The sequence below is a fragment of the Lepidochelys olivacea genome (genome assembly GCF_965140295.1).
Source record: "Lepidochelys olivacea isolate rLepOli2 genome assembly, chromosome: 14".
Taxonomy (NCBI): domain Eukaryota; kingdom Metazoa; phylum Chordata; order Testudines; family Cheloniidae; genus Lepidochelys; species Lepidochelys olivacea.
This window is the reverse complement of record NC_140424.1, coordinates 26899497-26912257: the sequence shown is the minus strand read 5'-3', so window position 1 is coordinate 26912257 and position 12761 is coordinate 26899497. Positions and strand designations below refer to the sequence as shown.

At 41.9% G+C, this 12761-nt stretch overlaps 1 protein-coding gene across 1 annotated transcript in view; it reads left to right on the top strand.

Annotated features, from left to right (window-relative positions):
* The window catches only part of GLP2R (glucagon like peptide 2 receptor), a 122190-nt gene that overhangs the window by 82598 nt on the left and 26831 nt on the right, over positions 1-12761 (top strand). Inside the window, exon 10 of the mRNA XM_084647601.1 lies at positions 2043-2131. Within this exon, the coding sequence (XP_084503727.1) occupies positions 2043-2131 (89 nt within the window). The remainder of the gene's footprint in view (positions 1-2042; positions 2132-12761) is intronic.

Sequence of the window (12761 nt, the reverse complement as noted above, 5' to 3'; positions counted from 1 at the left end):
CAACCTCATGTGGAGACCCCACACCCAGTTAGGTTGCATGAATGCTCCCAGAGTCACTCATGAATTTCACAGAGAAAGGCACCAGATCTAGATCCTTCCAGCTCCCAGCACTGTACCTCAGGAATATACTGTCTTGCACTGCTCAAGATGGGCAGTACATATTTATTAATTGGGTCACCACTTCATCAGTGGAAAGTGGATATACATCAGCCTTTGCAAAACCTGAGCAGATTTGCTACACACTTCATACAAAGTCACTGGTAAAGATAAACAGTTAAATGTATTGACTATAAAAGATAGATTTTAAATTATATTAAGTGATAGAAAGAAATAAAATATAAGCACACAGTCTAAACTCTCAACCCTATTAGATTAGATCAACAACTAGACTAAGTAGTTTTTCTCTCCCCACTGGATATTGCAGTTCATAGTCCACAGATTTCACCCTTGAAATCTGGGCCAGTCCCCTCAGTTGGAGTCTTCAGAGTGTCCTTGATGCTTGCATAGGTGGGTGAAGGAAAAAAAGCCAGGCATGTGGCCAGTGTGTCTATTTATACCCTCAGTCCATGTGCTTGGAAAACGCAAGTCCAGGCATGTCTGGGTGCATTGCTGAGTCTCCAGGCAAGGTTGAGCAATTCCCCTGGTGTGGCCTCATGCAGGTGAGTCGCATCGTAGCTCCCTTGCTGGACAATGGTTGTTGATGGGTTGATTGACACGCCACTGGGTGTTGGCTACTTTCCTTGCTGTTGCCTCTGGGGAGCTAATGTCTGGCTGATTCCCCAACTTACAGCATGTTTTAGTGGCCACCATACAACACAATTATCATAACTTCATATGCATTAATGATATACACATATGGATAGAGAAACGACTTTCAGCACATCATAACCTTTCCCCTGATACCTTACAAGGTATGCTTTATATGTAAGATCACAATTATATAAAAATGAGGAATATGGGGGTTCCAGGACACTCCCCCAAGGTATAGAATGTCACAAACGTAAGTAATGCAAATCAACATGGGTTTATGGAAAATAGATCCTGTCAAATTAACATTAACTTTTTTTGGATAAAACTAAAAATTGGTTAGTAAAGGTAATAGAGTTGATGTAACATAGTTAGACTTCTGTAAGGTGTTTGACTTGCTATTGCACAACATTTTGATTAAAAACGAGAATGATATAAAATTAACATGGCACAAATTCAGTGCATTAAACACTGGCTAACTGATAGGTCTCCAAATGTAGTTGTAAATGGGGAGTCATCAAGGAAATTCCAGAATTAAGATTGTCCATGCCATCTTTAATTACATGATCACATATTTTTTCCTGCCTCATTCAGTGCACAGGATGGATCTGCCCGGGGGATGAATCAGAGTAGTGTAGTGAAAGAGGCTGTTGTCCATAGGACCTGTCTCATTTGTTTCAGAATTTGGAAGTTGTGTGGTGAATGAGGCAGGGGGTCGCAGGAAGAGAAAGAATGGTTTGCTGGTTAAGGAAGTTGAACGCAACCCTGGAAAATTGGATTCTATCCCTGCCTCTGCCACAGAGTTCCTGTGTGATGCTAGCAAGTTGTTAAAACCAACATTTTCACAACTGGCCACTAATTGTTTGTATCTTTTTCTGGGTGCCTAACTCGAGACCTTAGGGCCAGATTTTCCCAAGTGCTGAGTACTCTCACCTGCACTTGAAATCAGTGGTTTTGGTGGTGTGTATTAAATGAGGCCTGGGGGGCACACATTGCAAGAGGATGATAAAAGGAAACATTGAATAATTGCCCATTCACTAAATGAGGCAGGGGTCATGTGGAAAAACTAAAATGTGATAGTATATTTAAAGACTGTCTCATAATGCATACACACAAGGGAGCAGAATGAAGGTTGCACAGGCAAACATAATTGACATTTCCTAACTTTTGACTGCTTGAAGTTACAACTTTCATGTTCTTTTAGTTTTTCAGATGTATATTATATACTCATGTATAACTGATATTACTGTATAGTGACATTTACTGTAACTAATCCATATATATTTTCTTTTAAGGTTAATTTCTGCATCTTCCTAAAAATTCTAAAGTTGTTAATTTCCAAACTCAAAGCCCAACAAATGAGCTTTCATGATTACAAATACAGGTATGTGATAAATATCAAAGTGCTACTAGTCATTTGTATTACCATGGTGTCTTTCCTTTAGAAAGTTCCAAAAGTGCTATGCAATATATATAAGTATACACAGCCACCAAAGTGGTAAGACATGGCAGCCATTTTGATCAAGTAACACAAGTGTCTTAGGAGAGGAAGAGAAGAATAATGACTTGCCAACTGAAACGCTAGAGGAAATGTAGCGCGGTTGAATGTAGGTACCAGTACTAGCTGTAACCACAACACTTTGTTTTGCAGTAAGTGATAAGGGATCTTTAGTGATAAGTTGTTAGGACCCCAATTTTATGCCTCTTTCAAAACATACATCATCCCTGATGCTTCCCACATCTGGGGTGCTGAAGACTTAAGCCCGGGTCCTGGAGGGGTGGGGGGTGGGCAGGGCTACCCCTTCAGAGTCACCTGTATCCCTTAGCATGCCCTAGTGCCATGCTGTGGTATTGGGGATCAGTAAGGACTCAGAGTGCCACCTACTGAATCACCGCCATCACTTCCTACAGCCAGCTGAGTTTTCCTGGGGGCAGTTCCAATCCAGGTACCAGACCTAAGCTGTGCACAACTTGGCATATGAGACCATAAGAAATTCATGCAGTCCATGCAGGTCTTGTAAGTGTATTAGTATAGCTTACCCACGAGTGGTTGCTGCCCTCCAGCAGCCACCCACATTGGCTATATAAGAACTCAGCGAGTGCAAGTCTGACTACTCAACGCAACAGCTGCCTGGCTTCTTATCCATTAGGTGCTGTGCTGTGTTCTTGGAATAAAGCCTGATGCTGATTCAGCCTAACATGTCTATTGTGAGTGTTATCTTGTTCCATGACAGTTTGAGCAGACCACTGACTAACCCATCTCCTCCCTTCGTGATTTCTACTAGGAAATGCAAAACACTAACATACCTGTGGCTGATATAACCTCCAAAGACTCCAGAACCAAATGGTGCAACTACAGGTATAGAATACTGCTCTCCAGGCTTCTCAACCCCAATACCATCTGATAGGGGCCCTCAGTCCCACTGGTGGGTACATTTGTTTGTGACAGATAGAAATTTTGTGATTTCCTGAATCATGGCCATCTACTTTATCTGCTCTGGCTGCTTATGTACCCTACAGACTAGACCAAGGTAGGGCTTATAAATAGCCTACTGACCAGAAAAGCTCTGAATTAGGAATCACTACTGCTGCAGCAGTACAGTCCCATGCTGAATAACTTTGATTTCATCGGTGCTATCTCAACTATATTTGATGACCCAAACTACACTCATGTGACCAAAGCCTCCCTTCACTCCCTAAAACAGGGTTGCTGGTCCATTTCGGACTACACTGCTCACTTTTGACACCTGATAAGGATGCATTGGCCTGGTTGAAACCATCAATGACCCTATTCTCCTTTGTCAATTTATACATCTGGATTGATGTCTGCTTGTTTGAATGACATCAGGAGAGAAAGAGTTCATTCCAGCAAACTTGTTTCTATGTGATGACATTTCTGCAGGCATCACAAACTTTAATCGTGTGATTGAAACTATGTGCATTGACACAACTTGAACTCATCTCACTGGTCAAGAGAAGAAGCATTGTCACCAAAATGGTCTTTGTCATACTGTGGTGGATCTGGCCACTTTGTGGCTATCTGTCCCTTGAAATGTAAACCTAGCATACACTTAGGAATCTCCAGTTTCCAGCCCTATACAATGCAAACTCTGATGCATCCAGTAATTTCATGGACATAAAGTCCCAATTTAATGTAAACCTGCTCCTGATTATGTTGAGTCCATTGATGGTACCCTGCTTTCTTCAGGCCTGGTTAACCAAGAGACCACCCCTCGTGAAGTCGTGATTCAGGATCACCATGAAGTCAACTTAGTCAAATTGCTGCATTTTCCAGTTGTCCTCAGTATTACTTGATTTACACTGAATGATCCACATATTTCATGGAGGGCACAAGAAGCGCAACTGAAGTCAAGTTACTGCTGACAGTTGTGCCTTGTGGGACCAAGCACCAAAACCCCAGAAGGCAACACAACTAGGTCTATTGTGCATTGTTCCCAACACATTAGCCAACTTCAACCTAGTCCTTCAAACACCTTTGATGTCCATAATTGTGGTAACAATTAAGGTACTACCAACCAATGCCCGTCCAGACTATGTTGTTGGAATAGTTAGGACCAAAGATCTCAACCCAGTCCCTGTGATCCCAGCAAAATACCAAAATCTAGCAAACATATTTGATAAAAGGAATGTGGACATTCCTTACAATTGTCCTATTAATCTAAAGCCAGGAGCCAAAATCCCACTGAGTGAATGTACACTCTGCTGGAACAAGAGCTCAAGGCTCTTCAGAAACACCTTCAAGAAAATCTTGCAAAAAAATTTCATCCAGCTGTTGACCTCTCTGGCCAGTATTCCTCTGTTATTTGTGAAGAAGAAACATGTCTGACTTTGTGTTTGTATCAATTATCATGCCTTGAGTAGAATCACTATTAGAAATAGATACCCCTTGGTTTATATCACTGAGTTATTTGACAGATTGTGCTCCACAATGCTATTTACCAAGCCTTTGAGGCACTTACAATTTAGTATAGCCATTTTGAGTATCTGGTGATGCCTTTTTCTGTCTTTCAAAGACCCTGGCCACTTTTCAGCATTTCATTAATGACATTTTTAGAAGCATTTTAAATCCATTTGTGATGATCTACCTGGATCATATTCTTATCTTCTCAGAAACCCAACTCCTCCATGACCAACACATTCACATAGTACTAGAATGTCTTCATGAGCATAGGCTCTACGCAAAACTAGAAAAATGTGAATTTGGCCAGTCCTCCATGGAATTTGTAGATTATATATTTTTCTCAAGTGGCATCAGCATGGACAATAGAAAAGTATCTGTGATCAGGAATTGGGAAACCCCAAGAAATGTGTGTGAACGTCAACATTTCCTTGGATTTGCAAATCTTTACCAATTTTTATCAAGGATTTTGTAAGACAGGTGTCCTCTATGATTGCACTGCTCCAGAACAATACCCAATTTGCCTGGACATGGATAGCTCAGTCTTTTTTAGACCACTTAATGGAAGCATTTTTGTCAACACCTATTCTGGTGCTCAGATCCGGTGAAACCCTTTAAGCTGAGGCAAACATGTTCAAAGTGGCAATCAAAGCTGTACTATCATAACAACATGGACACCGGAATCAACTCCATGTGCACCCAATTTCTTGCCCAGGTATATACAGATCACAAAATTTTGGAATATCTACATACTGTGAAAACCCTGAATCAACATCAAAACCAGTGGTCTTTATTTTTTTCCAGATTTTACTTCATTTTGATGTACCATTCAGGCACCCAGAAAGCTCAACACACAATGTCTTAGGAGGGAATGCACTAGGAGAAAGAACTCAAGAATATTCTATAATCCTTATATATTGTAATTTTGCCAATGCAATAGTACAAAGGAATTTGCTGCCCTTCATCTGATCCTTGTTATCTAATGACCCATTTACGACAAAAGTCATGTTGACTCAGAATGCTGCCAGTGACCAACTTCCTAACCCCAGCTTCCTCATTGAAGATGGGATCCTTTATTTCAAGGGCCATATATATGTCCCACAAGGCGACCTGTGGCTTGAAGCATTTAAACTTTGACATGATTCTCCTTTAGCTGCCAATTTTGGCCACTTTAAAACACACATTTTCTGTGGCCAAAGATGCAACCTTTCATCAAGTTATATATTAAATCCTGCAATATTTGCTCTCCAACAAAGACCGCCCCACCACTCACCCCCATGTGAAACATCTTGAGGACTTCATGCCAGCCCTGGTTATCTATCGCCATAGATTTTAGCATTGACCTACCCGGCTTAAAGAGCAATAGAACCATCTTAGTTATCACCCACAACCTTCTTAAAATATACCACTTTATCCCATAGTTTCCCCTGCTTAGGGACAGCCTGGGTCATTTTTACTTGTGTCTTCAAACTCCATGGGTTACTATCTATCATCATCTCTGACCAGGCCCCACAATTTGTTTCCCATTTGTGTCAAGAACTTTTTAAGTTGCTGAATGTTAAGCTATATAATTCCTCTGCCTACTATCCTAAGACCTCTGAGCAGATCAAACAGGTTAACCAAATAATTGAACAATATCTTCATTGTTTCATCAGTTATCACGAGGACTACTGGGTCTCACTCCTTCTTTTTGCCAAATTTGCCTATAACAACTCTATGTCTCAACCCTTTGCAGCCCCTTCTACACTAACTATGGCTTCCATCTACATTTCCATCCATCCTTACCAGGGGTGTCTTATGTCCCTGAACCCATTGACGTAGTCCAGCATTTGTACCATCTTCAAGAGGAACTGAGAAAACATCTCAACTCAGCCAAAAGTTCCTACAAATATTGCATAGACTGACACTGTTGTGTCATTTCATTTCATCATTGCTGACTGGGTATGGTTATCATCACGAAACTTCACCTCCATTCATCCCTCACATAAACAAGATCATGAACACCTGGGTCCAGGAAATCATCCAGCAAATCAACCCTGTCATAGTCAAACTGTTTCTGCCTAGCTCCTTGAGAGTACATCCAGTCTTCTGCATTTTGCTGTTAAAGTAATAAACTGACAATCCCTTTGCTGGATGATTCAACCCTCCACCTTCACCACTTATCATCCAAGGCCATGAAAAATATCGTGTACAAAGGATCCTTGACTCTAGATAGTCTGGGGGAAATGAGGTACCTTGTGGATTGGGAGGATTATGGGCTGGTTAACCAGTCACAGGAACCCACCAGTCACATCCATGCCCCTGATAAGATTAGAAAATTTCATCAAACCTACCCTACCAAGTCCAGACCCAAGATTCCTGGTAGGCATCCTTAAGGGAAGTGTAAATGCAGCCTGTGAAGAGGTTATAACTGAATTACTATAACTTACCCCCTACTGGTCTTTGCTCACCAGAGGCCTTCCTCACCTACTATGTAAGAACTCATCAAATGCCAGTGTTAGCTCAATGCAATGGCTGCCTGGCTTTTATTCACTAGGTATTCTCAGAATAAAGCCTGATGCTGCTTCAGCTGGACCTGAGTCTGTTGTGAGTGTTGCCTTGTTCCATAACAGAGACCACAGCACAGAAGCAACTCTTAATTTTTGTAAAAAAAAAAGAATTTAAAAGATTTAAAAAAATAACAACAAAACCCCCAAAAAACTAGAACCTAAATTTTTAGAAGAATCAAGAGATCTTCAAATTCTGGCTCCCTCCTAAACATCCCTCTTGTCTCCACACACACTCTCTTCCCTCCCACGCACACCCTCTTCCCTCTCACACACAAGTCAGTTTGCCCTTCCCTTTCATGGACCAACTAATAGTTCTCCCCACACACCAAACAGCAATTATTTTGCTCTCTCTCGCTTCCTCCACACACACCATTAATTCATTCCCCCTACCATTTTGCAGAGCCCCACAGCTAATTCTGCTGCCCTGTCCCATTGTATGCCTGGGACCTCTTCATCACCTTTTCCAAGATCGAGTGATAGCACTCAACTCCCCTACCCAGGTTGGGGGGCAGGCAGCTCCAGCCAGAGTTGCAGAATGACAGGAAGCTGTTGTTCCCAATTTTCCCCTGAGAACATGATACAGGAGGGTTTCTCAAGCACTCCAGCCTGTTTGCAGAGGGAAGGGAACTCCAGATGGTCCTTCAGTACATGAAGCATTTCTGACTGGTTGTCTTTTCCAAGAGGTGGGGTAATAGGGAAGGACAGTCAAACAAATGGGGATTTCCCTGCAGATCCAGAGAAGGAGCTGAAGAACCCCTATAAAGTTAGTTATTCCCTGCTGCAAGGCATGGAAAGGTTATTAGCCACCATGAATCTGTTGTGGGCACTAGTGTATACTAGTATTTGTGTATTCCACACCACAGGCTATAAATACTTACCACATACTTATCCTCAAGGAGCCATATCTCTGCCATTCTCTTGTCAAGCTTTAGTCTTGAACAATGAACTTTTATTAGCAGTAATGTACATTGGAAAACATAATCCGAACTACACATATAAAATGATAGGGTCTAAATTAGCTGTTACCACTCAAGAAAGAGATCTTGGAGTCACTGTGGAGCTCTTTGCCAGAGGATGTTGTGAAGGCGAAAACTATAACTGGGTTCAAAAAGGAACTAGATAAGTTCATGAAGAATAGGTCCATCAATGGCTATTAGCCAGGATGGGCACGGATGGTGTCCCTAGCCTCTGTTTGCCAGAAGCTGGGAATGGGCAACATGGGATGGATCACTTGATGATTGCCTGTTCTGTTCATTCCCTCTGGAGCACCTGGCATTGGCCACTGTTGGGTTACTAGGCTAGATAGACCTTTGGTTTGACCCAGTATGGCCGTTCTTATGTTCTTATGATAAATAATAAAGCTAATTCCACACAACCAGTCCAGAAAAGCCTGGGAAGGAAGGAAGAACTCAATAAGCCAAAGAAGATAATCAGTCTTATTTAATAGAACAGATCAAACTATTCACTACATGTAGTATTTGTAATGAGTTCAGACCCTTCCTCTGGTTAGTGCATTGTTCATGAAACAATCCTGTTGTTCTTTAAGTCCATTTGTTATTATATGGTCAGTATTCATAGGGCAGATCTTGCATCCCTTACTCATTTAAGTAGTACTTTACAAATAGCCTCAGTGAAACCAAAGGAGCTCATTCTGGAGTGAGATGCCACCACTCTTCAGTAATAAGGATGACAGAATCTAGCCCCAAATATTTTGGATTAATAGTTTTCAGACCACAGGTTGTTCACAAGCTGTTCTCTTCAGCTATTCACTGTTAGTTATGTGTGCTGTGTGGCTAGTCACCCTAAAGTCCAGGAGATTACTTCTGCTCCCTGATTGGATCACAAACATTTAAAGCCACAAAATAACGAATAATGAATGGCAAACAATGGCAAGTGCATAGAGTACTTCCAGTACAGATTTCCACATGAATAACCATTTGTGTTCAAATTTGTGACATTTCAGGATTCACCAACATTTCCAAAAATATTTGGAAGTTTTATTTACTATAATAATTTAATTATTTATTCAGTGATCAGCTCTTTCATAGTGCTTAATTTGACAGCACACCCCCACTGTTGTGAATTTCCATGTGTAATGACTAATAAAACTCTCTGCAGAAGGAGACAAACTCAACAATAATATTTGCAAAAATATTCATCGGTTGTTTTTATTTTTATTATAAAACAGATCCCATGTTTAAGACTTTCTTTTAAATATATTTTCCCCATGAGGCCTATAAAATCCAGTCCCAAAGTGAAATAATAGAAATCTTTAAAAGCAGTCAGGGGCTTTATTAACACAAGCAATCCCAGGATCTTATTGCCACTTTTCTTCTCATCCTAACCCCCACACTCCTTCAATGTTGTTTTCCCTCCCTTTTCATGTCATTCCATAATTTAGAGGAAGATTGTGGCATTTAGCCTACAGTTAACATAGGAGGTGGTGCGGAGCTGCACAGCCCCAGGGGAAGTTGTAAGAGGGGCACAAGGACTCCTGGTATTCCATAGCACACATGCATGGAATATGCATATGGCACCATCCCTTTAGACTGAAAACTATTCCCTGGCCAAACACACCCAACCAATGCACCAGGGGTGGGGCTGTTGCCTATCTTCTTCCTGCCCCCAGTGAGGCAATTTGCATGCTTAGGGGTGACAGACGGGAGCAATCCCTGTGCTCTCCTGCCTGCAGGGACTGCTGTTGTGCCTGACCCTTCTGATGAAGGCCTATAAGTGGGGACAGGTTCCTTTTGCTCTCCAATCATCTGTGCGTGCACACACACACACGGGCCAGGGACAATGTGTCCCTTAAATTGCAAATTACTTAGGGCAGGGAGAATGTCTTTTCATTGTCTGTGAAGCACCATACCTATCTATGCTTCTGTATAAATTAAAATAAATAATAATTGCATGGAAGATGGTTATCAAAAATCTTGGAATGTGGTAGAAGTAGAAGTTAGTCTTGGCAGTGTGGAGCACAGCCCTGTAAAGCATTTCATAGTGGCCACATGCTGGTTTTTCTAGACAACAGTGTTTATTTTGGGAGTTCAATGGTGAGGAGCAACGTGTGGTGGTTTCGTGAGGCACTGATATGTCCGAGGCACTGTAGCAGCTCTGTATATGAAGCAGAACTTGAGAAGTTTTGATGATTACAAACAAATGGACAAGAATCAGCAAAAGGGTGATGTGTCAGCAAAGGGGATCGAGAGAATATATCCGGCTGGAGAGCCTACTAAGATCCATCTGCTTAAGAAGATGGAGAGATTAGGGGTGAAATCCTGACTCCAGTGGGGTCAATGGCAAAACTTCCATTAACTTTATTGGGGCCAGGCTTTCATCTTGGATAATGTTCTGAGGGTTGACATGGAGGGAGTGTGTTTCCAGCTACAACCATGAATGGTGGGTGAAAGTAAGATCATGCACAGAGCAGTTCAAGCACTCCTGTTCAAGCACTCCTCTCTCCCTGGTGCAAAGCCTCACTTTTGTGTGAGTTTCAGTTTTGCAGCCAGAACAATAAAGCCACCACAGCACACATCTATGGTGGTTTTATTGTTCTGGCTGCAAAACTTACACTCAAAAAGGCTGTGGTCCAACAGTTCCCCCGGCGTCTGTCTGCTGGCTCCAGAAATATAACATTTGGTGATGAGAAAGTTATATCCCACAAGTGTCCAGTGCTCCCATTAGCTGATCACAAAGAAGGAAAATAAGAAAATAATACTATTGAAAAAAGGGGGCAAAGTTCACTTAGTGGCACAGGGTGACAGACTGCTGTTTTTTGCTCCTGAAACAGCATGAATCAGCCAGCTAGAGAAGAGGAAGTAGAGAAATAAGGATAGAACAAAGGAATAGGCTGCTGCCCGGGGCTTGTGCAAATGAAAAGCAGTGACATGGAAGCAAGCAGCCATACTTACTGAACATGTGCTATCAGGCAGACACTGAGGGTCTATAGCCAGCAGGAGCACAAGCATAGCCAAAGGAATGTGTAAGCACACAGCCAGAAAAGGGTGATCGAGTGCAGGTAGTGCAATAACAAAAAAGAATTTCCCTGTGGAAAAGGCATCCAGGAGGCATGAAGTCCAAGAGGAGAACAGAGAAATGGCACCTTTTGTGGGCAAAATTGGTGAGTTTGATGACAACTGCAACTCATTGGTGGTGTAACTTGAACATTCTGAGCAACTTGTAACTTGCTACACTATTCCTGATGGATAAAATGTTTAAACCGTGCTGAGAGTTATGGGTCCAAAGGCAGACAGACTGTGGCATGACCTGTTGTCTCCCACTCGGTCTAGAACTGCCACACAATTACTGCAGCAATGCAGGAACATTTTTCTCCGACACCCCTGATGATAGCAGGATGGTATCAGTTTCATCAATGACGTCAGGGAAATGGAGAGTTAGTAGCACAGTTTGCTGCTGCTTGAATGAAATGGTCAGAACACTGTCAATTCGGACAAACATTAAGTGATGACCTACGTGATCAATTGGTATATAGACTATGCAGTGACCAGGTCTGGAAGAAGTTATTGACTGTATCAGCACTTACACTCAAGAAGGCTGTTGAAGTCGCGGCTGCAATGGAGACCACAGAGAAGGATTATTTGTAATTTAGTGTGAACGAAGTTCAATTCCTGCGTCGATGGGACAGAAAACCATGGGAACATAAGGAATTTCTGTGGGGCCATTGTGCACAAACTGCACACTCTGAGAAGGATTACAGGCCACAATAAGTTATTTTCAGAAAGTGCCAGAAGAAAGGACACATTGCAGCAGCCTGTCGCACAGTTCAGTGACCAGCAACACAGAGTAACTGTATACCCAAGAAGACCCCTATGAAGATGGACCCCAGGAAAGACTGGAAGTGAGGAATTCATAATGTTGAAAAGACAAGAGCATGCATTACACTTTTTATCAGATGCTGGAGTCAGAGATGGCATCTGGGTTACACCATTGATCAAAGGAGGTCCTACAAGAATGGAGCTTGATATTGGAGCTGCTGCTATCACCAGACTTTGTCACAAGCTCCCTTGGGAGAAACCTCCATGGTTTTGAAGATGTAATAATCCAGGTGAAAATTCAAGTCAATGGGCAATCAGTCATTTTACCTTTGTGTGTGATTGAAGGGAAGTATTCACCATTATCTGGCAGATCTTGGCTTGTGTAGCACAAGATGAATTGGCCCATGACAAGGTGATCGTGAAAGCGCCTCAAAATCTTCAAGAAATATTGGACAGATATTTCAAAGGTTTTGAGAAAGAGCTTAGACAGAAGAGCAACATACCAGTGAAGTTCACTGTTAAGTCTGACAGTGAGCTGAAATATTGTAAGCCCAGAGTTGTGCTTTATGCTCTGAAGCCTCTGGTGAAAGCTGATTTGGATCAATTAGTGAATATTGGAATCTTATCACCCGTTTCACAAAGTGAGTGGGTTATACCCATCATACCAGTGATCAAGAAGGATGGCTCAGTCCAAATTTGTGAAGATTTCAAAGTGACACTGAATCCAGTTTTATGTGTAGACCCATATCCATTACCTCATATTGATAATTT